Genomic DNA, 27,048 nt, shown 5'->3' with positions numbered 1-27,048 from the left:
AGTTTCTGACATGAACCCATGGAAGGCATATTGTTCAGGAAGGTTGGCCTATGTCAGGGGCCTGACACCTGCAATGAAGCACCCATCAGAGGCCTTGTGTGGACCAAGCAAACATTCACTGCTCCACCTGAGTCCACATTCAGCATCAGCTGGACTCAGTAGGATCTGGGGCAGTAACAGTCAGCCAGCAGGGTGATATCACATATGTGCACCTCTCCTGCAGTATTCAGTGCTGCTGTTCCCCTAACCACACAGGAGCTGCCTTCTCCCCCAGCGCTGCTGCCAGATGTCAGCTCTGTGCAGGGAGCAGGACATCCACAGGAGGGAGTGGAATCTTCCCTGCCTGAGGCCTCTGAGAAGCCAGGGGCATGACTTCAGAGCTCCACCAGGAACGTGCACGAGGGTCACCAGACTGGGCGAAGTGGCAGCTGTAACTCCCTCCCAGTACTTATGGTTCTCCTTATCCCCATGCAACTTACCATAAATAATGCTGTCGTGAATAGAGGTAATATTCAACCCTTATCAGGTTTCCAGGGCAACAAAAGCAGGAAGTCAGCTGATGGTCAAATTCCATGCAGAGAAGACTCACCTTAGGTTCTGAGTGCCAGAGTGTTTCTTCAATCTTTCAGCCGCAGCTGGTAATCCTAACTGTCTGTTGTATGGCCTATTAATGAAACCACTCGGGACCACATGTGGCATTTGTACCACACCCACAAATTAAACCTGTGCAGAGAAACAAGCTCACCAGGACTCCTTGTGTTGTCCTTAGAGGCCTTCCTCATGTCACTTGCTAGCAGCCACTGCCCGAGGACCTGCTGGCTTCTGTGGTCAGCTTTCTGCTTTCAGCAGGGTCTCCTTAGGAGATACATCTACAAGGTTGCAGATTTGGAGGCAGAATTCCTGTATCCTGGTGACGTGTTTTATGTGTGTAGAGTGTTCCAGTGACAGGAGTTAGCTGCAGGATTGGCACAGTCTCCAGTGAAGACTCTCCTGTGGGCTTCAGGAGCAGTAACTTTCATATGATCATTGCTAAACCAACGGGGATAGCCACTGCCATGGCCAGCCAACCTGTTCTGTGCTTTGCCCTATAAATTATGTTCTATATCACATGCAACAGGATCTTTCATTTTTATTTACTACAGAAATGTCAGTAAATTGTTCCTGATATAATTAGCTTGATCAGGAAATGTGGTAACTCAAGAGAAGCCATAGAATAGAGGGAGAAATGCAATTGCCAAATAGTTACTACTATCTGGATATGTCTTTGACATTAGGAAAGCCGCTATAATGTGTCAATTAAAGAAACCTAGGCAATATTATAATTGAAGTTTTTAATTGAAATATAGAGAGAATCTATTTCCCCCTAATTAATAACATGTTGGGTTCACTATGAATGTTTAATTTCCTTTCCATGATAAATAGTTGTCCCTAGGCTGGGCATGGTGGCCCACACCTATGGGAGGCCAAGGCAGGAGGATTGCTTGAGGCTAGGAGTTTGAGACCATCCTGGGCGACAGAGAAAGACCCCCATCTTAACTTAAGAACAAATAATAAATAAATAAATAAATAGTTATCCTTTTCAATAGAAGTCTGGTAATAACATAACTAATTAATTTGCTGAATATCTTCTACTGATGTAAATATTAATGTAACTTTAGAATTTGACAAAGTGAAAGATGAAAGAAATCTCTTAGAGATCATCCACCCCAATCTCTCATGTTCAGTAACCTGCTCACAGCTGGACAGCTAGTAGTTTTAGACTGAAATTTAGGGTTCCATTTCAAGTCCAAGGTTCTTTCTTTCTTATCATCTCACCCTTAGAAGTATTGCTATCATTTTGTCAAATACTGAGCTGTGCAACATGTTTCCCTTTTGGCCTTGATTTTCCAGAACTAAAAACCAAATTGTGCCTAATTATAGTAATTATTCCATCCCTAATTCCTGATGTAATTAGCCCACTCTTTAGCTATTTGTGTCTCTTTTATCATAACCATTCTGGGAACATGCAGACTGTGCTTTTATTTCAATTTACTTTGAATTGGTTTAAGAAATATTAGTATAAATTATCACTTAATACACACACACACACACACACACACACGCGCGCGCACATTTCTTCTCAGTAAGTTACCTGGAAGTTGTACTAACTTTTTAATTTCTCTTTTTAAATTATCTTACTGATGTAAATATTCATGAAACTTTTGGATTTATTTGACTTTTGGAAAAGTCAAATAAAGTCTCAATTAGTTAAAACCCAGCCAACTCACATGCTAAACCCTGGAATAGTTTTTCTGTATACAACATACATGGAAAAGAATAACAATAACACAGGCAATATCAAGGAAAACAGTTTCTGGGAATTGATATAGATTTGATCTAATCCCTTTTTGTACATCCACACCAATAGTTTTGGACAATGAAAACTGATTGTCTTAGTCAATAATAATTCCATATTGTATACCTCATTCTATCTAATAAATCAAGAAAGTATAAAATCTGGAAATATTTCCCTAATAAGGACTGAAATTGCAAAGATCTCTTCTTTAGTTAGAAAATTCACCAAGAAAGTGTATTTAATTGAGAGTTCCCAATCCTCTAGATAATTCCAGTGTATTAGTCCATTCTCATGCTGCCATGAAGAAATACCGGAGACTGGGTAATTTATAAAGGAGAGAGGTTTAATTGACTCACAGTTCTACATGGCTGGGGAGACCTCAAGAAACTTACAATCATGGCAGAAAGCACCTCTTCACAGGGTGGCAGAAGAGAGAATGAGTGCCCAGCAAAGGGGGAAGCCCCTTATAAAACCATCAGATGTCATGAGAACCAGCTCACTATCAGGTGAACAGGATGGGGGAAATGACCCCATGATTCAATTATCTCCATCTGGTCCCTCTCAAGACACATAGAGATTATGGGAACTGCAATTCAGGATGAGATGTGGGTGGGGACACAGCCAAACCATATCATTCTGCCCCAGCCCCTCCCAAATCTCATGTCCTCACAATTCAAAACAAAATCATGCCCTTCCAACAGTCCCCCAAAGTCTTATTCCAACATTAACTCAAAAGTCCAAGTCTAAATTCTCATCTGAGACAAGGCAAGTCCCTTCTGCCTATGAGCCTGTAAAATCAAAAGCAAATTAGTTATTTCCTAGATACAATGCAGGTATAGGCATTGGGTAAATATACCCATTCCAAATGGGAGAAATTGACCAAAACAAAGAAGCTGCAGGCCCTATGCATGTCCAAAATCCAGTAAGGCAGTCATTAAACCTTAAAGTTCCAAAAATGTGTCTCACATCTAGGTCATGCTGATGCAAGAAGTGAGCTCCCATATGGGGCAGCTCTGCCCCTGTGGTTTTACAGGGTACAGCCTACCTCCCAGCCACTTTCATAGGCTGACATTGTCTGTGGCTTTTCCAGGTACATGGTGCAAGCTATTGGTGGATCTACCATTCTGGGGTCGGAAGGATGGTGGCCCTCTTCTCACAGCTCCACTACGTAGTGCCCCAGTGGGGACACTGTGTGGGGCTCTGACCCCACATTTCCCTTCTGCACCGCCCTGGCAAGGTTTTCCAGGAGGGCCCCACCTCTGCAGCAAACTTCTACCTGGACATCCTGGCATTTCCATACATCTTCTGAAATCTAGGAGGAGGTCCCCAAACCTCAATTCTTGATTTCTATGCACCCGAAGGCCCAATGTCACATGGAATTTGCCAAGATTTGGGGCTTGCACTCTCTGAAGCAATGGCCCAAGCTGTACGTTGGCCCCTTTTAGCCATGGCTGGAATGACTGTGACACAGGGCACCAAGTCCCACGTCTGCACACAGCAGAGTGGCCCTGGATCCAGCCAGGAAAGTATTTTTCCCTCCTAGGCCTCCAGGTATGTGATGGGAAGAGCTACCATGAAGGTCTCTGACATGCCTTAGGGACATTTTCCCTGTTGTCTTGGTGATTAACATTGGGCTCCTTGTTACTTATGCAAATTTCTGCAACCAACTTGAATTTCTCCCCAGAAAATGGGATTTTCTTTTCTATCACATCATCAGGTTGCAAATTTTCTAAACTATTATTCTCTGCTTCTTCTTGAACACTTTGCTACTTAGAAATTTCTTCCTCTAGATACCTTAAATCATCTCTCTCAAATTTGAAGTTCCACAGATCTCTGGGGCAGGGGCACAATGCCACCGGTCTTTCTGCATAGCAAGAGTGACCTTTACTGCACTTCCCAACAAGTTCCTTATCTTCATCTGAGACCACCTCAGCCTGGACTTCAATATCAGCATTTTCATCAAAGCTATTCAACAAGTCTCGAGGGAGTTCCAAACTGTCCCACATCTTCCTGTCTTCTGAGCCCTCTAATCTGTAGGAAGTTCTAAACTTTCCCACATTTTCCTGTCTTCTTCTGAGCCCTCCAAACCGTTCTAACCTCTGCCTGTTACCCAGTTCCAAAGTAGCCTCCACATTTTGGGGTATCTTTATAGTAGCACCTCACTCTCAGTAGCACCAATTTACTATTAGTCTGTTCTCACACTGCTATGAAGAAATACCTGAGACTGGGTAATTTACAAAGGAAGGAGGTTTAATAGACTCACAGTTCTGCATGGCTGGGGAGGCCTCAGGAAACTTACAATCATGGTGGAACCTCTTTTCAGGGCAACAGGAGAGAGAATGAGTGCCGAGTGAAGGGAAAAGCCCTTTATAAAACCACCAGATCTTGTGAGAACTAACTCACTATCATGAGAACTGGATGAGGGAAACCACCCCATGATTCAATTATCTCCATCTGGTCCCTCCCAAGACACATGAGAATTATGGGAGCTACAATTCAAGATGAGATTTGGGTGGAGACACAGCCAAATCTTATCATCCAGTTAACTGAACTTTCACAGAATTTACTATAACCTATAATTTACTATAACTTATATTACTAAGCCATATTTATGCTAAAATGTTCATTTAAAAAAATGAAACTAATGAAAATTTCATGTATTTTATAAATACCCAGAGGGGGCTTGCCCAAGGTAGACTGAGTGGGCTTACTTGGGAAATGACAAAGAGATGAGTCTGGCAGAAAGAAATAGAAGATGAGAAATAACTTGGCACAGGCTGGTGATGGCTTTGAATCCCAAGCAGAGGTCTTCCCACTTTTACCTGGTAGGCTCAGAAGAAGAAGAACTAATAGGATAACATTTTATTTTATTTTTATTTTTATTTATTTATTTATTTTGAGATGGAGTTTCAGTCTTGTTGCCCAGGCTGGAGTGCAATGGCGTGGTCTTAGCTCACTGCAACCTCTGCCTCCCAGGTTCAAGCAAATCTCCTGCATTAGCCTCCTAAGTGCCTGGGATTACAGGCACCTGCCTCCATGGCTGGCTAATTTTTGTATTTTTAAAGTAGAGATGGGTTTTCACCATGTTGGCCAGGCTGGCCTCGAACTCCTGACCTCAGATGATCCACCTGCCTAGGCCTCCCAAAGTGCTGGGATTACAGGCGTGAGCCAGTGCACCCAGCCAGGATAACATTTTATAAAAGGAATATTTGTTGAGCGAATGTACATTGAAGCCTACTTTAATTTCAATCTATTTTTCAGACAAGGAATCACAAACTCGTACAATTTTCCAACCTTATCATTAGAACACTTGCTAATACGATGCAGATGAAGTGGGATTGTGATAGGCTATTTTAGGTACTTGAATTATGAGACAATTTTCAACTGTAATAGCCCAAATAGTACCCTGCGGCCGTCAAATGTGAGGAACTTCAGTGTGAGTATTGACACCAAATGGAACCTCATCTACCCACCTGATGAAAATTGATGTTCCCCTGGCTGTCACCCTCAGCTGTACCCTTTGCTCAAGAAGTGCTTTGTTTTGAGGGACTTTATGTTGTATAAGATGTGGTTTTACCTGTCATCCATAGGTGATGAACCTGCCATCTCTGTCGCCTGTCTCTCTTTAGACACTAACTTCCATTTGCCTATGGAGCAACTACCTGGAAGTCTCAGGCATCTCACGGTCAACCTGCGCAAACCCCACTCTGACTTCCTTCTCCAAACCTTCTCTTCCTTCTTCATTTCCCATCTTAATTCTTAGTAACCCATATACTCTGTCACCTAGGTGCGAGGATGAGAAATCATATTTCCTTCTTGTTCCCGCCACACACCCACACCCTGTAGATTCTGACTCCTACTTTTTTTCAAATCCGTCTTCTTTTAGATCTCATTTTTGTAGTTTGTGCTTTCACTATTTCTTAGGCCTCCCCACCTCCAGCCTTCTGCCTCCCATCTCCCCTCAGCCATCTTGGTGATATTTCTGAAATGAAAATCTGATTATCTGGCTCTTCTTTGACTTTGCTTTCCAAGTTTACCTATCATGAAGAAAATGAAGCCCCAACTCCCCTGGAACACAAGGCTTCCCCCACCTGGAACACAAAGCTTCCCATAGCTTGACCTGTCCCCTACTCTTGCTGTGTCTTTTACCAACCTGCATCCCTACCCACTTACTGTTTTACAACTCTTCCAACCTACTTGTGGTCCCCTAAATGCATCAGATCCGCGAGCCTTTCCACACATGGATGCTGACGTCTGAAGAGTTCTCCCTTCAACTCTCCCCCATGCACACCGAATGAGTTCTCCAGGCCCCTCCTCGAAAGCCTTCCCCCTTCACCCCCAGCTATAGTTTACTGGCCCCTTGTAGTGTATGCTGCTCCTGGATGTAGGAGAGCAGGTGCATGCCTGATCAAATGTGGTATCTTTAATGGTCAACAAATGTCAGGTAAACAGATGCAGGGGTTAGTTGGTTCCAGACATAGAATTTACTCAAAAAGAGAGCATGTTTTTTTTTCTTCTCCCAAATAGCCCAAACTGGTTTTCAAGATAGTCTAATATATTATGCCATTTTTAAAATTTTATTTTCCTTTTAGATGACACATAATAATTGTACTTATTTAATGTGGTACGGTGTGATTTTTGTTTGTTTGTTTGTTGTTGTTGTTGTTGTTTGAGACAGAGTCTTGCTCTGTTGCCCAGGCTGGAGTGCAGTAGTGAGATCTCAGCTCACTGAAACCTCCACCTCCCAGGTTTAAGCGATTCTTCTGCCTCAGCCTCCCAAGTAACTGGAATTACAGGCGTGTACCACCATGCATGGCTAATTTTGTATGTTTAGTAGAGACAGAGTTTCTCCATGGTGGTCAGGCTGGTCTTGAACTCCTGACCTCATGATCTGCCAGCATCGTCCTCCGAAAGTGCTGGGATTACAGGTGTGAGGCACCACACCTGAATGAGTGTGATTTTTTAATACATGTATACAATGTGTAATTATCAAATTACAGTAATTAGCAGATTCATCAGCTGGAACATTTATCATTTATTTGTGGTGAGAACACCCAAAATCTTCTCTTCTAGATATTTTGAATAGACAATACATTATTGTTAACCGTTATCACCCAACTGTGTAATGGAATACTAGGACTTATTCCTTCTACCTCATTGTAACTTTGGCCAGTCTCTCCCCATTACCCACCTGCACACAAAAACACACACACACACTTTCCCAGTACTACTGTACTCTCTACTTCTATGAGAGCAACGTTTTAGATGCCACATATGAGTAAGACTGTGTGATATTTGGTTTTTTGTACCTGGCTTATTTCACTTAACCTAGTATCCTCTAGGTTCATCCATGTTGCTGTAAATGACAGGATTTCATTCTTTTCTTTGGCTAAATACTATTTCCTTGTATACATGTATACCACATTTTCTACATTCATTCATCCATTAATGGACACTTGGGTTGATTCCATGTCTTGCCTACTGTGAATAGTGCTGCAGTGAACATGGAAGTGCATGTATCTCAGTGTACTGATTTCATTTGCTTTGGATGTCTACCCAGTATACAACCATATGGTTGCTGGATCATATAGTAGCTCTATTTTTCCTTTTTTGAGGAACCTCCATACTGGGTTCCATAAGGGTTGTACTAATTTACATTTCCACCAACAGTGTATAAAATGTCCCCCTTATCCATATCCTCACCAGCATTTGTTAATTTTTGTCTTTCTGATAACAGCCATTCTAATAGGGGTGAGATGGTTTCTCATTGTCGTTTTCATTTGCATTTCTCTGATGATTAGTGATGTTGAAGATTTTCTCCTAGACCTGTTTGCCATCTGTATGTCTTCTTTTGGGAAGTGTCTATTCAGTTCTTTTGCTCATTTTTAATCAAATGATTCGGTTTTTGCTATCGAGTTGAGTTCCTCATGTATTATAGATACGAACCCCTTGTCATATTCATCATTTGTAGATATTTCCTCCCATTCTGCAGGCTGTCTCTTCACACACGGATCCATAAGATCCGTGTGTACAAAGCCCATCACTCACCCAAACACGCCACCACATAGCCTCTGTACTCGAGTTTGAAGAACAAGAGAGGAGGAGTCAAGTGATGGGAGAAGGCTGTCACTCTCTAATTCACAACCAAAGAAGAAAACATATGGAAAGTAGAATATCTGGAATTTTTGAAAGAGCAATGGGGCAAAACCTAGTAAGTCCCGAGATGTTCAGACACAAGAAGAGTGGTGCTCCTGAGCAGTGGGGGGATGATGGAATGGAATGGAATATGTTTATCGTTTCTTTTGCTGTGCAGAAGCTTTTTAGTTTACTGTAATCACCTTTTTCTATTTTTGTGTTTGTGCCTGTGCCTTTGAGTTCTTTTCTGTAAAATTCTTGCCCAGACTAATGCCACGAACTATTTCCACTGTGCTTTCTTCTTCTTGTTTTATAACATTCGGTCTTATGGGTAAGTCTTTAAACCATTTTGAGTTGATTTTTTTCAGTGGTGAGAAATTGGGGTCTAATTTCATTCTTCATATCAAGATCATTTTGAATAAAACTTCTTAATGAAAATTTTAAAAGTTCAGCCCTTTGCTCTGAGTTTTTGTCTCTATTCTACTCCCACACCCCACCATCTTTAGTCACTGTGGAACTCACAGTGAGGGCCTCTTTAAAGCTGACTCGCCTGGGTTTTAGACTTCCTCCTCCCTTTTTAATTTTTTTTTTTTTTTTTTTTTTTTTTGAGACTGAGTTTTGCTCTTGTCACCCAGCCTGGAGTGCAATGGTGTGATCTCAGCTCACTGCAACCTCCACCTCCCAGATTCAAGCGATGTTCCTGCCTCAGCCTCCTGAGTAGCTGGGATTACAGGCACCCACCACCACGCCTGGCTAATTTTTGTATTTTTAGTAGAGACGGGGTTTCACCATATTGGCCAGGCTGGTCTCAAACCTCTGACCTCAGGTGATCCACCTGCCTCAGCCTCCCAAAGTGAGTCTTCCTTTTCTTTAAGATCTTTATCTCTCTGCCTTTGAGTCACATCCAGGAGATTATTCATCCCCCCACTGCTCAGGAGCACCACTCTTCTTGTGTCTGAACATCTCGGGACTTACTAGGTTTTGCCCCATTGCTCTTTCAAAAATTCCAGATATTCTACTTTCCATATGTTTTCTTCTTTGGTTGTGAATTAGAGAGTGACAGCCTTCTCCCATCACTTGACTCCTCCTCTCTTGTTCTTCAAACTCGAGTACAGAGGCTATGTGGTGGCGTGTTTGGGTGAGTGATGGGCTTTGTACACACGGATCTTATTTATGCAGGGGTTGTCTTGGTTACATCCCAGCCTCTCCAGAGCAGTGATGTTAGGCTGGGATCTGGGGGCTCCAAAGTGGGCTGTATTGGCCGGGATGCCAGCAAAACTTCCATCCTTCAAGTTTGTATGAAATTAAAGATATACAGAAGTAATGTGGCCATGGGGTTGGAAGGAAGGAAGGTTGGAACACAAAGGAAAAATGACATGTGGACCCTACTCTCATAAACTCTACTGGTGAGGTCTGCAGAGGGTACTAATATTTGTAAAGGGTCAAGTCTCTGCACAGTCGGCTTCCAGCAGGCATTGGACAGGACCCTCCGTGGAGGCCAGGCACCTGGCATGCTGTTCCCCTGCTCCCTTGGCCTGGAGTCGCTGCTGCTTCTCCGCAGGTCACTGCCCCCGTCAGCTGCGGGGGCCTAGTGTTCAGCAGAAGTGGGAAACGGAGTCTTCCGAGGCTGGGCCGATTGTCGTTGCTCTGAAAAGAGCTCGCTTGTGCTTCAGTGGACATTGCTGCAGCGTCAACATGAAGGTCTCTGTCTGGGGGCTTCAGGGGGTGCCAGGGACCAGACTGGAGAGCAGGCCTCAGCCTGCGCCCATGTCCGACCTCTCTTATCCTCTCCCCCGAGCTCCTGCATCTGCTTCCCACAACCTCTCGGCCTGTAGGATCTGTTCTGTTGGTGAGGAGGGAGTACAGCACGAGCACAGAAGGTCTGCAATGGACAGAGATTCTTGAGCCTTCCTACTGGAAGGTTGGGAGCTGAGCAGAGGCTTACAGGGGTGTTGGATCTGGACAGGTGCCGAGGGAAATAGAGCATTTGAGTGAGGAGAAGAGTGAATTAATGGACTGAGGAGAGAACACACCTGTGCCGTGCCGAGGAGAGGAGGCACCGGCAGGCAGAACTTCCAGGCAGGGCGCCAGGGCCAGGGCAGCATGGAGGAAGTGGAGACAGTGGCCTTGCCTGTCCTGGAAAAGCCTGTGAGTGTCCCCATTGCTTACTAGTAGGGGCTGGACAGTCCCACGTGAGGGCCACGAAGCAGACGCCATCATTCTCCTGTGCCTTATGTACATCTCAGCCTGTTTTGGAAACCTGAGCATTTACCTTGTAAAAGTTTTCTAGAAGAAGGGACGGAGGTCTGACAGCAGAGAGCACATGCTCCGCTCCAGGATAACAGGGTCCCCCAGCTGCAGCAGGACAGGGTGTCCAGTGGACACTGGGCTTGGGTGTTTCAACAGCATCTCCAGCTGCAGGGCCCCGGTGCCACAGTTGGGTTGAGGCCACAGAATCCATCGCAGATGCAAGTGCTGGCTGAGTGCCCACAGGGTGAAGGCCATCCTGAAAAAGAAGTGGGCAGCCCCTTCACCAGAACGGAATGCAAGTGCTGAGCCAGCCAACAGGTTCCTTGACTGGTGGGTCTCTCAGTAAGAAGGGCCTCCTGCCAGTGTGGGCCCACGGTCACTGCGCAGCTGACGATAAAGCTCCTGGCAAGAGGTTTTTCCTGAATAAGCCTTGAGAAGAGGGCAGAATGGGACCAGCTGCTGCCACAGCTGCCGTGTCTGCTGGAGACATGCTGTGACAATGACAGGGAGACATCCTTCTGTCCCCATCTAGTTCTGTGTGGGTCTCCTGAGTGTGAGCTTCTGGCATCAGGTTCCTTCTGAGTGAAGAAGAGAATGTGAGAGGTGGCATTGTGATCAAAGTTGTTGATGGTCTGGTGCATTTTTGTTTAAAAATCACACCTTTCATTTATTTAGCAAGTTGTGGTCAAGATGTAACGTGCCATAGTCACAAGACCACAAGTTCTGGAACCTGCTGCGTAAGGTCCAATCCTGGCTCCTTCTTCTGTTAACTGCTGACCTTGGGCAAGGCATTTAACTGCCTCGTACAACTGGGTTTCAATCCCAGCCGCACCCCTGACCCACCAACTGCTGGGCAAGTTACTTAACAGCGCTATGCTCCTGTGTCTTCATCTACAAAGCAGGAATGATAGTACCTGCGCCCCATAGGGTTATTTTTAAAGATTAAGTGAGTTAATGCTTGTAAAGTGTTTTAGAAGTGTCTGCCCAACATATACAAAACTTTACCCGAAATAGATCAAAGACCAAAATACATGTGAAAACTGTAAAAATCATAGAAGCATAAGGGAAATGTTCATGACCTTGGATTTGGCAATGGATTTTTAGCTGTGACACCAAAAGCATAAAAAATAAAAGAAAAAAAGAAAAAGAAATAGATAAGCTAGACCTGATCATAAATGAAAGCATTAATCCTTAACATTCTACCCCAGACGATACCTCCTGCAGCCTGTTCTAATCCCTTCAGAGAGAATGGAATATTTTATAAAGGAGACAGTAACAACAACAGATGTGATTGAGCATTTCCTTCAGGTCAGGCACTGTTTTACGTACTTTGAGTTGGTTGACTCACTTGCTCTTCACAGTCATTTAAGATTAGGTTCTATGGGTCATGCGCAGTGGCTCACACCTCTAATCCCAACACTTGTGAAACCAAGGCTGGAGGATCACTTGAGGCCAGGGGTTCAAGACCAGCCTAGGCAACATAGTGAGACCCCATCTCTGCCAAAAAAAAAAAATACCTGGGTGTGGTGGTGTGTGTCTGTGGTCCCAGCTACCTGGGAGGCTGAGGCAGGAGGACTGCTTGAGCCCAGCAGGTTGAGGCTGCAGTGAGCTACGATCACACCACTGCACTCCAGCCTGCGCAACAGAGAAAGACCCTGTCTTCCAAAAACGACAAAAGATGAGGTTTCGTTATTATATCTGCTGCCAAATGGAGAAACTGAGGTACATAACAGTCCAGCAGCTGGCCCAGGCCATGCAGCACATCCTCTGTGCTCCCAGCATGTGGTGTAGACACCATCGTGTAGCCCGGAGCACACTGAGCTGGGTAGATCCAGATTCTCACTGTGAATGGGAACTCCTTAGGGCCAATGACGTCCCTAACCCTGCATCATGGGACTTCTGCAGGACTGAAAGTCACATCTTGATTGTGGAGGGATTTGGGTTGCAGACTAGAGATTTAAACTTTATTCTGAAGTGAGCAGAAAGTTATTTCAGATTTTTAAAAAATGCATGAGACAAATCGTGTTTCAGTGAAGACAAATCTGGACTGCGACGTATGAGATAAATCGGGGGCGGCAGCAGGAGGCAGGGAGTTGAGTGAGGGCGACCCACAGTTGTGAGTGGCTCCAGGTGGGTGGAGTGAGGCCTCGGGGATGGTGCGTGGACTAATCCAGACAGTGAAGACCACACCTAGGGAGGCTTCAAGCCCCTTTAGGAACAAGAATCTCAGGAACTCAGAGGAACTCAGAGGAGCCTGAGCTCTCTGCCAGCCATGCACATGGTGGATAAAAAGTAAAATTCAGGCACTCACCCCAGTATTTGATTTCAGCACCCAGGATTTCTTAGCCTCCTAGGGGTTAGCATCGCAAAACCACAGGCAGAACTTGATGCCTTCCGTCATCTTTTCCTCAGATATCTTAATCTGAATATCAAAAGGAGAATGTGAGGCACAGTGACTTATGCCTATAATCCCAGCACTTTGGGGGGGCTGAGGTGAGTGGATCACTTGAGCTCAATTCCTCAAGTGAGTTTGAGACCAGCCTGGGCAACATGGCAAAACCCCATCTACAAAAAATACAAAAATTAGACAGGAGTGGTGGCTGGCACCTATAGTCTCAACTACCTGGGAGGGTCAGTAGGAGGATTGCCTGAGCCCAGGAAACAGGTTTACAGTGAGCTGAGATTGAGCCACTGCACTCCAGTCTGGGTGACAGAGCGAGAGTCTCTCTGTCTCAAAAAAAAAGGAAAATGTGAAAGATCTTCAAAGCAAGATACACTCTTCTTTATAGCTTGTTCTTTCATTTTCCTTCCATTAGAAATAAAACCAAAGCAAAAAAAAAAAAAGGATTTAATATCCATCATAGCAAACTTTACTAACTGAAAATAATGATTGGCTATAGTCTGATTTGATTCAAAAATCCATTGTAGGCTGACAACACATTTATTAAAAAAAAAAAAAAAAAGCTAAAACTTAGTAATACATCTTACCCTTAGGCAAACTCATAAGAACAGCTGCTGAAATTAAATTAGGATGTATACTTGTTTCTGGAAGATTTCCAACTCTTTTCTGGCTGAAGTGAATCCTTGAAGAGCCAGGAGGGCTGAGCAGAAAACGAATACTTGCCGCTGCTTTCAGATCCATCCCTCCGTGGGAACAATCTGGGGAAACTGCCTTTTTCGTATTTTCAGTAAAAAACATTCCATATTCATGCTATTTCCTGTATTATGCAAAATACCTTCTCTCCATAGTCTCTTAAATGACACTGCAATATTTTTCCTAGAATTTCCTGAAAGAAAACAGCTGGTTTGATCCCCACTCTTGGTCTGCATGCCCGATTTCTGTAGACACTGGGTATTTGCAGTCTGGGCTGCATCAGGTTGTGAGGTACCCATAGGGATGTGGGCAGGGAGTTTAGAGACAGAAAACCCAGGGCAGAATTGATCCATGCACCAGAGGATACATTGTGTAGGACAATTTATAGCTTAGGAGCTTCAGGAGACATGAGGTGGTTCCTGGGCCACAGGTTCTCAAATTTAGCTGCGTATTGTAATCACCTGGGATGTTTCTTAAAAACGCTGATGACTGGATTCCATTCCTAGAGATTCTGACTTTGGGTTGGGCTGGTGGATTGTGCATTAGGTTTTTCAAACGCTCCCCAGGCCATGTAATATGCATGAAAATCTGAGGACCACCAACATAAACCATCTCCCCCTCATCCCCCAGAGAGGGGGTGACTTGCCCGAGGTCAGAATTATAATATCTTCCAGTGTACCCCAACTCTGCAGATGGTTCTCTATCACCCAGTGGCCCAAGAGATCAGTTTGAGAGCAGCTTTGCCTCATCCCAAAATGTCACCCCAGACCTCAGGTCACTTCCCATGGTCAATGGGTTCTTCTCGTAGTCTCAATGGCTGATCCTCCTCCATCTCCATGGTTAGTGCTCCTCAGATGATAGCAACAGGCTCCTCCCATTTGCAGCCTGGCTCCCTTCTCTTCGCCACACCATCTGCCTCCATACTCATCTTCAGGAGACTCGAGTGTAAACATGTTGCCTCCAACTCACACCTCTGGCAGGGGCTTCCCATTGCCTTTGGGACACCTGAGTGTGGCTTCCAGACCCTCCAGGAGCTGGCTCCTGGCCTCCTGAGTATCCTCTTTTGCCCCTCCTGCATGATTCCACTTGTATGATGTCCCTGGAGTTCTCAGACTCCTAGAGACAGGAAGTAGAGTAGGGGTGCCAGGGGCTGGAGGGATGGGGAGTTACAATAGTATTTAACGGGGACAGAGTTTCAGTCTGGGAAGGGGGAAAGGTTCTGGAGATGGACGGTGGTGATGGTTGCACAAAAATATGAGCATACTTAATTCACTGAACTGGACACTTAAAATGGTTAAAATGGCAAATTGTATGTAATGTATATTTTATCACAATAGTAAATTTTTTTCAATCACATTCTGAGGAAAGCCTTGCCTGCCCTTTGCCTGAGTTAGGCAGCTCTGTTTTGTGTTTGCAGAACTCCACATTTTTCCCTATCAGACCATTGTCCTGCTTAGAGTCTGACCTCTTTACAGATTGTAAGTAGAATAAAGGCACATTGGAGTTCTTGCCTATTTACCACTGTGATCCCCCCTGACTGCAGAGTAGGTGTTCACTGAATAATTTTTAATGAATGTTGTTGAATGAATAAAACCCAGATCTACAGTGTCCCAGCCCATCAATCTTAATTGCTAGGAAAAATTGGATTGCAAAAGTAATCCAATTTGATATTGTATTAGTCCATTCTTACATTGCTATAAAGAACTACCCAAGACTGGATAATTTATAAAGAAAAGAGGTTTAATTGACACACTGTTCTGCTGTACAGGAAGCATGGCTGGAGAGGCCTCAGAAAACTTTTAATCATTGTAGAGGGGAAGCAGGCACATCTTACATGGGGGAGCAAGAGAAAGAGAGTGAAGGGGGAGGTGCTATACACTTTTAAATAGCCAGATCTCATGAGAATTCACTCACTATGATGAGAAGAGCAAGGGGGAAATCGACCCCCATGATCCAGTCACCTCCCACCAGGCCCCACCTCCAATATTGGGGATTACAATTTGACATGAGATTTGGGTGGGGACACACATCCAAACCATATCATTCCACTCCTGTCCCCTCCCAGATCTCATGTCCTTCTGACATTTCAAAATACAATCATGCCTTCCCAACAATCCCCCAAAGTCTTAACTCATTCCAGCATTAACCCAAAAGTCCAAGTCCAAAGTCTCATCTGAGGCAAGGCAAGTTTTTTCTGCCTATAAGCCTGTAAAATCAAAAGCAAGATAGTTACTTCCAAAATACAATGAGGACACAGGCATTGGGTAAATGCTCCCATTCCAAATGGGAGAAATTGGCCAAAACAAAGGAGCTGCAGGTCACATGCAAGTCTGAAACCCAGCATGGCAGTCATTAGATCTTAAAACTCCAAAATGATCTCCGTTTACTCCATGACTCATATCCAGTGCACACTGATACAACAGTGGGCTCCCATGGTCTTGGGCCACTCTGCCCTGTAGCTCTGCAGAGTTCAGCTTCCTTGGCTGCTTTCATAGGGTGACATTGAGTGCCTGGGGCTTTTACAGAGGCATGCTGCAAGCTGTCAGTGGCTCTACCATTCTAGGGTCTGGAATACAGTTGTCCTCTTCTCACAGCTCCACTAGGAAGTGCCCCAGTGGGGTCTCTTGTGTGAAAACTCCAACCCTACATTTCCCCTCTGCACTGCTCCACTAGAGGATCTCCATGAGGGTTTCACCCCACAACAGACTTCTGCCTGGACATCCAGACATTTCATACATCCTGAAATCTGGGTGGAGGCTCCTAAACCTCAACTCTCACACTCTGCACACCCACATGCTTAACCCAAGTGGAAGCTACCAAGGCTTGGGGCTTGCACCCTCTGAAGCAACAGCCTGAGCTGTACCTTGTCCGCTTTTAGCCATGGCTGGAGCTGGTGTGGGCACAATGCAGGGCACCAAGGCTGCACAGAGAAGCGGGGCCCTGAGCCTGGCCCATGAAACCATTGTTTCCTCCTAAGCCTCCAGGCCTGTGATGGGAGGGGCTGCCTCAAAGGTCTCTGAAATGCCTTGGAGGCATTTTCCCTATTGTCTTGGTGATTAACATGTATTTCCTTTTTATTTATGCAAATTTCTGTAGCTGGCTTGAATTCCTCCCTAGAAAACGAATTTTTCTTTTCTACCACATAGTCAGGCTGCAAATTTTCCAAACTTTTATGCTTGACTTCCCTTTTTAAATATAAATTCCAGTTTCCAATCGTCTATTTACTCATGCATAACAAAAGTGACCTTGGCTGCCATTCTTAGTAAGTTCCTTATCTCCTCTTACCACCTCAGCCTGGACTTCAATGTCTATATTACTATCAGCACTTTGGTCACAACCACCCAACAATTCTCTAGGAAGTTTCAAACTTTCCCTCATCTTTCTGTCTTCTTCTGAGTCCTCCAAACTGTTCCAACCTCTGCCTATTACCAAGTTCCAGAGTCACTTCCACATTTCCAGGTATCTTCGTAAGAGTGTCCCATTCTCAGTATCAATTTTCTGTAGTAGTTCGTTGTCACATTGCTATAAAGACCTACCTGAGACTGGGTAATTTATTTTAAAAAGAGGTTTAATTGATTCATGATTCTGCAGGCTATACAGAAAGCATGGTTGGGGAGGCCTCAGGAAACTTTCAATCATGGCAGAAGGTGAAGGGAAGCAGGCACAACTTACATAACTGGAGAAGGAGGAAAAGAGCACAGGGGGAGGGGCTACACACTTTTAAACAACCATATCTCATGAGAACTCCCTCACTATCATGAGAACAGCAAGGGAGAAATCTGCCCCCATGATCCAGTCACCTCCTACCAGGCTCGGCCTCCAACATTGGGGATTACAATTCGACATGAGATTTGGATGGGGACACAAATCCAAACCATATCAGATTTTAAGTAGCTAGAAGTATCAGACTACAAATTATCTAGTCATGGTAAGTGATAACATTGGGTGAAGAATGTGGAATTTCAGCCTCTGATTAATCCTTACAGATATATTCTGTTGGAGGTGTGTAGACCTCTAAGAATTTTGAGACTGCCTTTGTTCTATCTAATAAGTACAAAAGGAAAATGAAAACCAGGTTGATGATTTCAGATTTTTTAAGAACCACCTATTTATAACCACTTCCTTGCTTAATAGTATGCTTTTTTTTCTCTTTTCAAATTAGATATTTATTTTTGAAAACAATATCTACTACTGTGCACATGTCGGGAAACAGGCCATCCGCGTGGTCTCCACTGGGAAGGAAGGTGTGGTTTACAATGGCCTCAGTGACTGGCTGTATGAAGGTAAGATGCGCAAGGAGAGAAAAAAGCAAGATTTGTGGTTGCTGCTGCTGCTACATTGGAGTGGGTTCTTTTTCTTTTTTCTTTGACTTTAACTGTAAATTAAACTCCGGTTTCTTGTGGTTCTGCAAAATTTAAAAGATTTTGTTGGAGCTTTTAGGATCACTCTGATCAGCATCAGGGAACAGCATCAGGCTGTTGTCAGGGGCCTGCAGTATTTCGCACTCACCTGAGGCAGGTGTGCTGGCTTTGGACTTTGCAAGGCCCTGCAATTCATCCCGGAAGGGCAGGAGGCCCATTAATGGGAGATTTATTATATCAGGAGGTGACTTCCAGGAACGCTCAGGGACTGCAAATGCACATGTGTCTACCCCTCTCCAAGACATAAGTGCCTTGTTTGCCTTGGGAAGGGGACAGTTGGAAAAGAAGGAATAAGTTACATCTTTCCAAATAAATCATCAGAGTGACTTGCTGCTGAGAACGCCTCCACCTTGCTGGACATTTTCTACCCGTGGTTTGCCTTTTGCGCTAGAAGAGTCATGCTGTATACATTATTAAATAACTAGAAATCAGAGGGGGAAGCTCTCTTCTTAAACTTTGATAACCTGTCTCCATGCTCATGACCCTTCATCATAACAATAACAACCAGGTATTGATTGCTATTAGCTGCCAGGCACTGCTGGAACCACTTTGTTTTCTGTTACTTCATTCCACCCTGTCTTAGTTTGTTCAGGCTGCTGTAACAAGGTGTAACAAGATTCCACAGACGAGGTAGCTTAAACAATGAATATGTATTTCTCCCAGCTCTGGAGCCTGGGAAGTCCAAGATCAGGGTGCTGGCAGACCCAGTGTCTGGTGAGGGCTCTCTTCCTCACGTGCACATGGCTGTCTTCTTATGTCCTCACCTGGCAGAATAGAGAGAGCTCTGGTCGTTTTATCTCTTTATAAGGGCATGAATCTTTTTTATTTCTTTATATCTTTATAAGGGCATGAATCCCATTCACAGGGGCAACACCCTCGTGACCAAATCACCTTACAAAAGTGCCACCTCCTAACTCCATCACCTTGGGGATTTGGGTTTCAACATATGAATTTGGGGGGACACAGTCATTCAGTTCATAGCAAGGTTCTATTTCACAGATGAGGCATGGTGAGGTTAAATAATTGGCCCAAGTTTACACAAGGGTAAGGAATATTTATTGGGGAAGGTCATTGTTCAAGTTCAGGATAATTACATTTTTAGAATTCCACACGCGGCTAGAGTAAGCATATGCTTTCCAGCATGGGGCTGATGAACAATCCAAGCTCTTCTCAGCCTCCTGTCCTGAGACCGTGTGGTTACAGCAATAACTCACCCTGCTAGGCTGGGTCAAGGGAGGGTCAGGGAGATTCTGGGTGCTTTCTCAAGCCAGTATCACTTTCTCCCAGTACTGTGCATGTCTCAGGCTGGTAAATTCTGCATTTTAGCGGCTTTATGCATCATAAATTATAAAGCAGATGGATATGCAAGCTTAGTGTTACCTCCTAGCATAATTTCACTGAAGCCATAAAGTTCTATGACTTGATTTTTAATTTTTGTAAATGGAGGTATAATTTGTACACAATAAAACGCACATCATAAGGACAGTTTGATGAGTTTGGCAAATGTATATGCTATACAGCCCCAGTCAAGACATAGACCATTTCCATCAGTCTAGAATATTCCTTCAAATCCCTTTCCAAGGGCTTTCTCCCTAAGTCTGTCTTCCGGAGACTGCCACGGTCCTGGGGGCTAAGCAGCCCATCACTAACAGACATACTGGAACCCAAGCATCCACATGAGGCTGGCCTCCCCTGTGTGGTCACCTTTGAAGCCCCATGTTTATTGCGATGTGGCTGCAGTGCTCAGAGCATGCTGAAGAGTCCAGTTTCCTTCTGAGCCCCAGGAGAATCAACCCTGAGCTTTTATTGTCACATGAGTCCTTGGCCACACCGGAAAAAGCCACTGGAATGAAAGAGGGGACACAGTTATGCCTTTTCTGTGCAGAAACAGCCCTAGAAATGGTTTGTCCCAAGATGTCCCCAGCTCCACCGAAGAGGCACAGGCAGCAGCACAAACGGAAACTCTGGAGGGGCTGCACCTCTGCCCGGGGTGCAATCCCTGAGCCTCTGGGGCTTACCTGCCCCCTGGACTCAGTAGACTATTGACAATGAGGATGCTAAAGCCCCTTGAATGCTTCCCTTGTGTGGAGAAAAAGGCCTTATACCTAGGAGCAACTAGAGAACCAGGTCTTCTTTGCTCCCTGACATCTGAGATCCCACTAACAGCTCTTTTGCTTGAGTATAAGATCAGCTCAAGATCTGGATAGGGAAGAGAACCCAGGGGCTGCAGATCAGAACTTGAGTGGTTCAAAGTAAGGCTGTGGAGCTGCAGGGACCCAGGGTGGAGACCTGGCCTAGTCACGGGACATGACAAGGGTCTTCCACTCCATGGACCTCAACATGCTCATCTGTACATGGGAAGAATGTCCCAAACACTACACTTTCTGAGGACTGTGTGAGACTGAGTGGAATGCGTGCAGCATATGACATGGTCAGCAAGGGACAGTTGCTGCTGTTGTTTCTTATAACAATAAAAATAATAATTATGTAGTTATTACTATTATTGTAATTATTTGTTAGTACTATTTTTATCACAAAGGGAAAAAAAGATGTTTAAAAAAGAAAAAAAAGGCATAGGTATCAAGGCAATGTTACCCAGGTGGTCATTCTGCCACAGAGCAGAAATTATCTGACCTGAAAATTCAAGAGAGATCATTGCAAATAATAATGACCCCAAGGTGTATTCCCCGCCCCTAAGAGAAAGGGCCTCTAGAATTTTGGCTGCAAGAGCCTAGGCATTGTCTGGGACTAATCTCCCTAAAAAATCCATAACCAGGAGATTTAAAATATCTTTTTTAGTGTCTTCTTAATAAAATAAAAAGTTCATTGCTTTGCCATTCACGTTAAGCTTTTGCTTTAGCAAATCCATTGAAAGGACTTTTTTCTTCAAGGCATTTACATGAAATTGTGTTGATGTGATAACAGAGCCCTAAATATTTTAAATCAATCACAGTTGATGTGGCAGCTTAATCTACTTAGTGTTGTTCCCTGGAAGGTTTATATGCTGATGTTTAGATTTCTGAGGCTGAGAGCACAGGAGCCCTGGGGAATCTTGCTTCCTTTTTTAATAATGGGAAAGTAAACTTTGATGATTGCTTTTGCCTACTCTGTGACTTAACTGTTTCAATTCCAAACTCTTCCTTTAAAAAAGTTCAGCGATGGGGGGAGATTAGAATGAAAATACCCTAAAGCATTTGCAGAGGGGCTCATTCGCTTGGAGATGTTAGTTCTAAGGAGATAAACTGTGTATGTGGGAAACAGCCACTGCAGTCCATAACTTGTTGGCAGAAAAATGCCTTATTGATTTGTTTTGTTTCCCAGAAAGGATCTTAAACATACTAGATGTTGCAAAATATTGGAGACTGAGGAAGAGAAGAGGTGGACAGCCATAGAGGCTTCTGGGAGTCTCCATCCCTTGACCTAAGCTTTAAACACACAAAGTGGGAAAAGCTCCAGTTTACTGAAGCAGTCGCCCGTGTGCCAGAATGTGAGCTCAGCACTGGCTGTGAACTCAGCACTGGCTGTGAACTCATCACTGGCTGTGAACTCAGTGTGTCTGTCTTGCTGATTCTCTAAAGAGAGACCTTTGGCTCATGGTGGCCACAAACTGATTTTGATAAGCAAAATGCATATCTTCATTTTATGCTTCTGGGAAAATGTCATAAAATTACATAGAATTTTGATTTTAATATAAAACTAAAGATAGCTTATTAGAGTCCTACAACTTTTTAAAGTTTATTAAAGTTTGTTTATTCATAAACTAAATGCAAGATGTTACTGAAGATTTTGAGGCCTGTGAATGAGTGTTCTGTTAAGAATTTGCACTTTGACGCAAGGCTCAGTGATTTTGCAAAGTTCCTAGTATGTAGGCATATCGGCAAAGAGTTGGAATTCTCCAAGTTTTGATGAAAGTTCTTTGTTACTGCCATTACAGGGTTGATTGTGTTTCCAGTTGCCAGTCTTGGTTTATAAACTACTCTTTTTTTTTTTTTTTTTTTGAGAAAAAAAAAATCACTCATCAGCCAGGCTGGAGTGCAGTGGCGCGATCTAAGCTCACTGCAAGCTCTGCCTCCTAGGGTCATGCCATTCTCCTGCCTCAGCCTCTCAAGTAGCTGGGACTACAGGTACTCACCACCACTCCTGGCTAATTTTTTTGTGTGTATTTTTAGTAGAGGTGGGGTTTCACAGTGTTAGCCAGGATGGTCTCCATCATCTTCGTTATCATCATATACATGAGGTATAGTGGGACAGCACAGAATTTTTGGCCAATAATTTGCTAATAATGACTTTAAGTTATTAAATGTTTCAGCTAAACAATGAATCATCCATACTTCTATTACCAAAGCAGTCATATGCATATGCATATCCAAAATACATATAATTATTCAGTTATATGCCATTATCATGGAATGACTCACAGCCCTGTGGAAAGCTGGAACATGTTAGGGTCATTGCAGGACAACATCTTTCCTTATGTATATAAAAGATCTTATCCCCTCAAAGGGCAGTGAAGGTAGAGTGAGGGATGATGAACTCGAGAAGATATTTATAGAGCTCAGCCTGGAGTCATCAGCCTGAGATGCCAGAGAAAGTGAGAAAAGGGTCCAAAGTGTATTTATTTCATATCTGATTTGGCACGGATGAAATTCCAGGGCTAGATTTTCCTTAACTAGTCCAGAACATAAAGGTACTTGAAAAATGTGATCAGATCAGGAGACCCAGTTTGGCATGGAAGCATGTCCCCATGCACAACAGCAGGAATCGTGTCAGATGAGACTCTCGAGGCTGCCCCTGGCGCTAGTTCCCCTTGTGTGGTTCTAGGACCCATGCCGTCAGGCAGCCCCTGATGAGGAGTAACTGATGGGAAGTCTCCTGCCAACAGTACTCACTTCCTCTCCACCCTGCCCAGTCCACCATCCTCCCCTGGACTCCATGGCACCCTCCCCATTTTCTGCAGCCCTGCTCTGACGCCTGAGGCCCCCTCCTCCCAGTCACAGCCCTTGCCACAGTCTCCACGGTGCTGCCATCCTGGTTCCACCTACCTGGGAGCCCCACAGAGAGACTATCTCCACTCTCCCACACTATCTGCCACCCTCACTGGGTGGCCAGCGTGGAGGAAGTAGGGATTTGACTAGTCTGGCCAGAAAGGACCTCTTTCCAGAACTTCTGCTGCTGGAGAGAGATTTAGCACCTCCTGAGCTGGAACTCAAAATGCTCTCATTTGTGATGTAATCAGGCCTGCTGTACAAGGGGCAGAGCCTTTCCTAAACTAGGCCCCTCAGTCCTGCCGGATGAGCGCCAAACCCTGGTGGTGTGACCATTACCCTCCATCTGTGTGTCCTGCTCATGTCCGGGGAGTACAAGGGCAGCGTGAGGCAATGCCTGCTTTGCACTGCTTCATAGCTTCTGAAAGCATCTTTAAAGAGTCAGCACTCATGACCTCATAATTTTCTGTTCCAATGAAGTGCTCCAGAGGGTATCAGCAAAAGGTCAGGTGGGCCCCAAGCAGATAGATTTCAGCTAATGAATTTTGGAGGTGGTGCAATTCCATGTTTTATTGTCTTGAGTATTCAAGGAGGTGGAGAGCGTGTAGTAGTAGTAGTACAGTGTGGTAGATCAAAGTGGATTTTCACACTTTCATGGAAGAAAAGACATTATGAAAATGAAAGCACTCCTGGGGATCGTGGAATGGTTTTCAGGGTCTGTTTTCCACAGGACACAAACTCACCAAAAGAAAAGGGAACTCTTTGTTCATCCAGATTCCCATAAACTCTAAATCCCATGAGAGCAAAACAAACGTAAGTAACACTTCACGAGAAACTCACATACTGGCTTTAATTTACATTCATGACATGTTAGATATTTTGTACACTTTGTGTGCCTTGTGTCATGTTGATACCCAGTGTGCTGAGTACCTGTTTCCTGCGTGTTGTGAATGGACCAGAGCCAGTCGTGACCATCAATAACTGGTACAGTCTGCAGTGAATAGCAGCAGCCTTGGACTGTCAGATGCAGATGAAGGAAATCAGCACACCATCTTTGTATCTAAGAAAGCATTTCTAATGCCACTTATGCTACTTTTCTTTAGAGACAGGGTCTCACTATGTTTGCCCAGGCTGGCCTTGAACTTCTGGGCTCCCGGCTTAGCCTCCTGAGCAGCTGGGACTGCAGGAGCCTGCCACTGAGCCCAACCTCTTATGCGTTTTTAAAACTCCCTGACATACATTTGGAGACTGATATTTGAGGTGCTTACGGAGACCCACTGGAGTGTAGATTCTTGATTGGGTTCTTCAAATATTAACTGCCTCTGAAGCACCTGATTAGGGCACTTCAGCTGCTAGCAAACCGCTCCCAGGTAGTAGATCAAAGTGGATTTTTACACCCGTCATACATCATAGTGACCATACTGATACTTTTTAAAGAAGTTATGGAGCAGGCAGGACAATGGGAATTCAAATATGTACATTACTATGTAAACCATAGATTTGGAGTTATTTGGACCTCCTATTGATTACATCTCTTATTTGCATGATGGGAAATGGTTGGTTAGACAAGGACATCACTGTCAGTAAATTGGCAGAAACTTGTGATTAGCTTGACAAAGCTCCTTTGTGGAAAAGCAGGGCAGAGTCTTTGTAGTGATGGTGTCTGTGTTTAAACAAAAGCTTCACCACGTAAAAGCTGTATGAACTTGGATGAATATTTGACCTCTTTCTGTCTCTGCTGCCTTGTCTGCAAAACAAAGATAACAGCAGTATATGCTCCATAAGGTCATAGAGGAAATTAAAATAAGCTAATACACATAGAGCTCTTAGAATAGTGCCTGGCACTGGTAACCTCTACATATTGGTGGCACAACTACTATTGCTTTACCTTGTAATTTCCCAAACTCGGCAAAATAAGAGGCACCTGCTCCACTATTTCATCTGCATTGCCAGGAATCAGAAGCATTAATGTGGAATTAATGATACCTATCAGTGTTGAAAACTCTGAGGCTCTATTCACTCATAAAATATTGTCTATAGTATGTTCACATAGAAAATGCACTGAGTTCCCAATCATCCTAGAAATGCTACTGATACCATGTTGAACACCTCTTCAAGAACCTTCTGTCCACATTTAGATTCTCCAAGCTGAAATCACACCCTTGGTTGCCACTGATGCCTGACAGAGAGACAGCTGTTTTCCTTATGAGCCCCAAAGTTCTTGTGACTTGGTAAAAATTATGCCTCATGATCTCTTAAAGAAACTGAGTACTTAAAAAAAATTATATTCCACTTCATCTATGATTTCTAAGGGAGGATATGGAAGTAAAAGTGATGATGAAAATTTCTAAAATGTAATCAGTGTCTGGCGAAGCTATCAGACCTATGAGGTACTGTGCAATGGAGCGCTGGCTCAATCAAACAGCAATCATCCTGAGCAAGAGGCTGAATGCTTTGGGTATTTAATGTAACTGAAATGAGTATTTTCCTTGTTTAGCCCTAGTCTCCCGCTCCATAAAGTATTAATGATCTTGACTTGAAGAACATGTGAATTTAACTTGTAGAGAGACAAGGAGGAAAAGCCAAAAAGCTGTTTGATAGAAGCTCAGTCAGCTCTGACCAGGAAATGGCTGAGGTGGCCTAAGAGGTCCATCCTTCTGTGCTTCTCGGAACCTGTGAGACATTTCTGGGTTTCTAGATTTCTGCAAGGATCGACATGAAAACAGTGCTCTAAGGCAGGAAATAAGAATGTCAGGAGCATATAACATAGACTGTGATTGCCACGGGTAAGTCAGGCTGGCTGCCAAGGTCCTCTTAGCCCCCTGGGTCCAACTGCACCTGTGCCTCACTTGACCCTGATTCCCACCAGACCCTCCCCTGCCATCCCCTGCTCTCAACATAGCAATCATAGCATTATGGCTGCCTCAGCACCAAACTCTAAATCCACGTGGGTCACCAGGAAACACCAGCACATCCTAACGCACCATCTCTCTGTCTGCGATCATGGGCAGACCACCATCTTTCTGCTGTAACAACACAAAGTGTATGCCCTCACTTACCTACATTCATCTGAGTTTTCTTGAAAGAATATCACGTGGCTATTGATTCTCTAATCACAGAGGGAGTGTTGGAGCTGAAATGGATGTTAGCAGTCATTGAGTCCAGCAGTCTGTAAACTGTTTCGGTAAACGGCCAGGTAATAGAGTCTAGGTTTTGCAGGACATATGGTCTTCATTGCCACTGCTCAAGCCTGTTGTCATAGCAAAACAGCAGCCATAGACCATAAGCAACAAATGGCATGGCTGTGTTCCAATAAACTTTATTTGCAGAGAATGAAATTTGAATTTCATGTAATTCTCACATGTCATTAAATATTCTTCTTTTTTACCAGCTATTAAAAAACACAAAACCAATTCTTAGCTCTCAGGACATACAAAAGAGGCAGCATGCCACATTTGACCCAAAAGCCATAGTATGCCAATCCCGATGTGTCCAGTCATCACATTCACTACTGACTTCATGTCTGTATTCTTCCAGCTCTTGTCATCTGAATCAAGATGGTTTGTAATGACAACCAATTATTTCAAGTTTTGCCTCTCCAAAGAAATCTAGTTACTTGAAGTCAAGAACTGTATTTTATATTGTATATTTCCCATAACACCAGTGAATCTCTGAGTACTTAATAAAGATTCAGAAAATACTGTTGAATGAGTTAATTCACAGAGAGAAACTCATATATTCTAGAAACCTCCACAAGGAAATCATGTGGTTTCTCCATGATCACTCTTATCAGAATTTCCATTTCCACAAATTTCCCTCAGCAGAAAA

At 44.0% G+C, this 27,048-nt stretch overlaps 1 protein-coding gene across 5 annotated transcripts in view; it reads left to right on the top strand.

Moving 5' to 3' along the window:
• The window catches only part of DPP6 (dipeptidyl peptidase like 6), a 1,193,304-nt gene that overhangs the window by 1,000,606 nt on the left and 165,650 nt on the right, over positions 1-27,048 (top strand). For all 5 annotated transcript variants that reach the window (XM_033192337.1, XM_033192339.1, XM_033192336.1 and 2 more), the window contains one exon: positions 17,977-18,097. In XM_033192337.1, coding sequence (XP_033048228.1) covers positions 17,977-18,097 — 121 coding nt within the window. The remainder of the gene's footprint in view (positions 1-17,976; positions 18,098-27,048) is intronic.

This window comes from Trachypithecus francoisi, unplaced genomic scaffold (assembly GCF_009764315.1).
Source record: "Trachypithecus francoisi isolate TF-2019V2 unplaced genomic scaffold, Tfra_2.0 Lachesis_group4, whole genome shotgun sequence".
Lineage (NCBI taxonomy): Eukaryota > Metazoa > Chordata > Mammalia > Primates > Cercopithecidae > Trachypithecus > Trachypithecus francoisi.
This window is presented reverse-complemented; position numbering and strand designations above follow the sequence as displayed.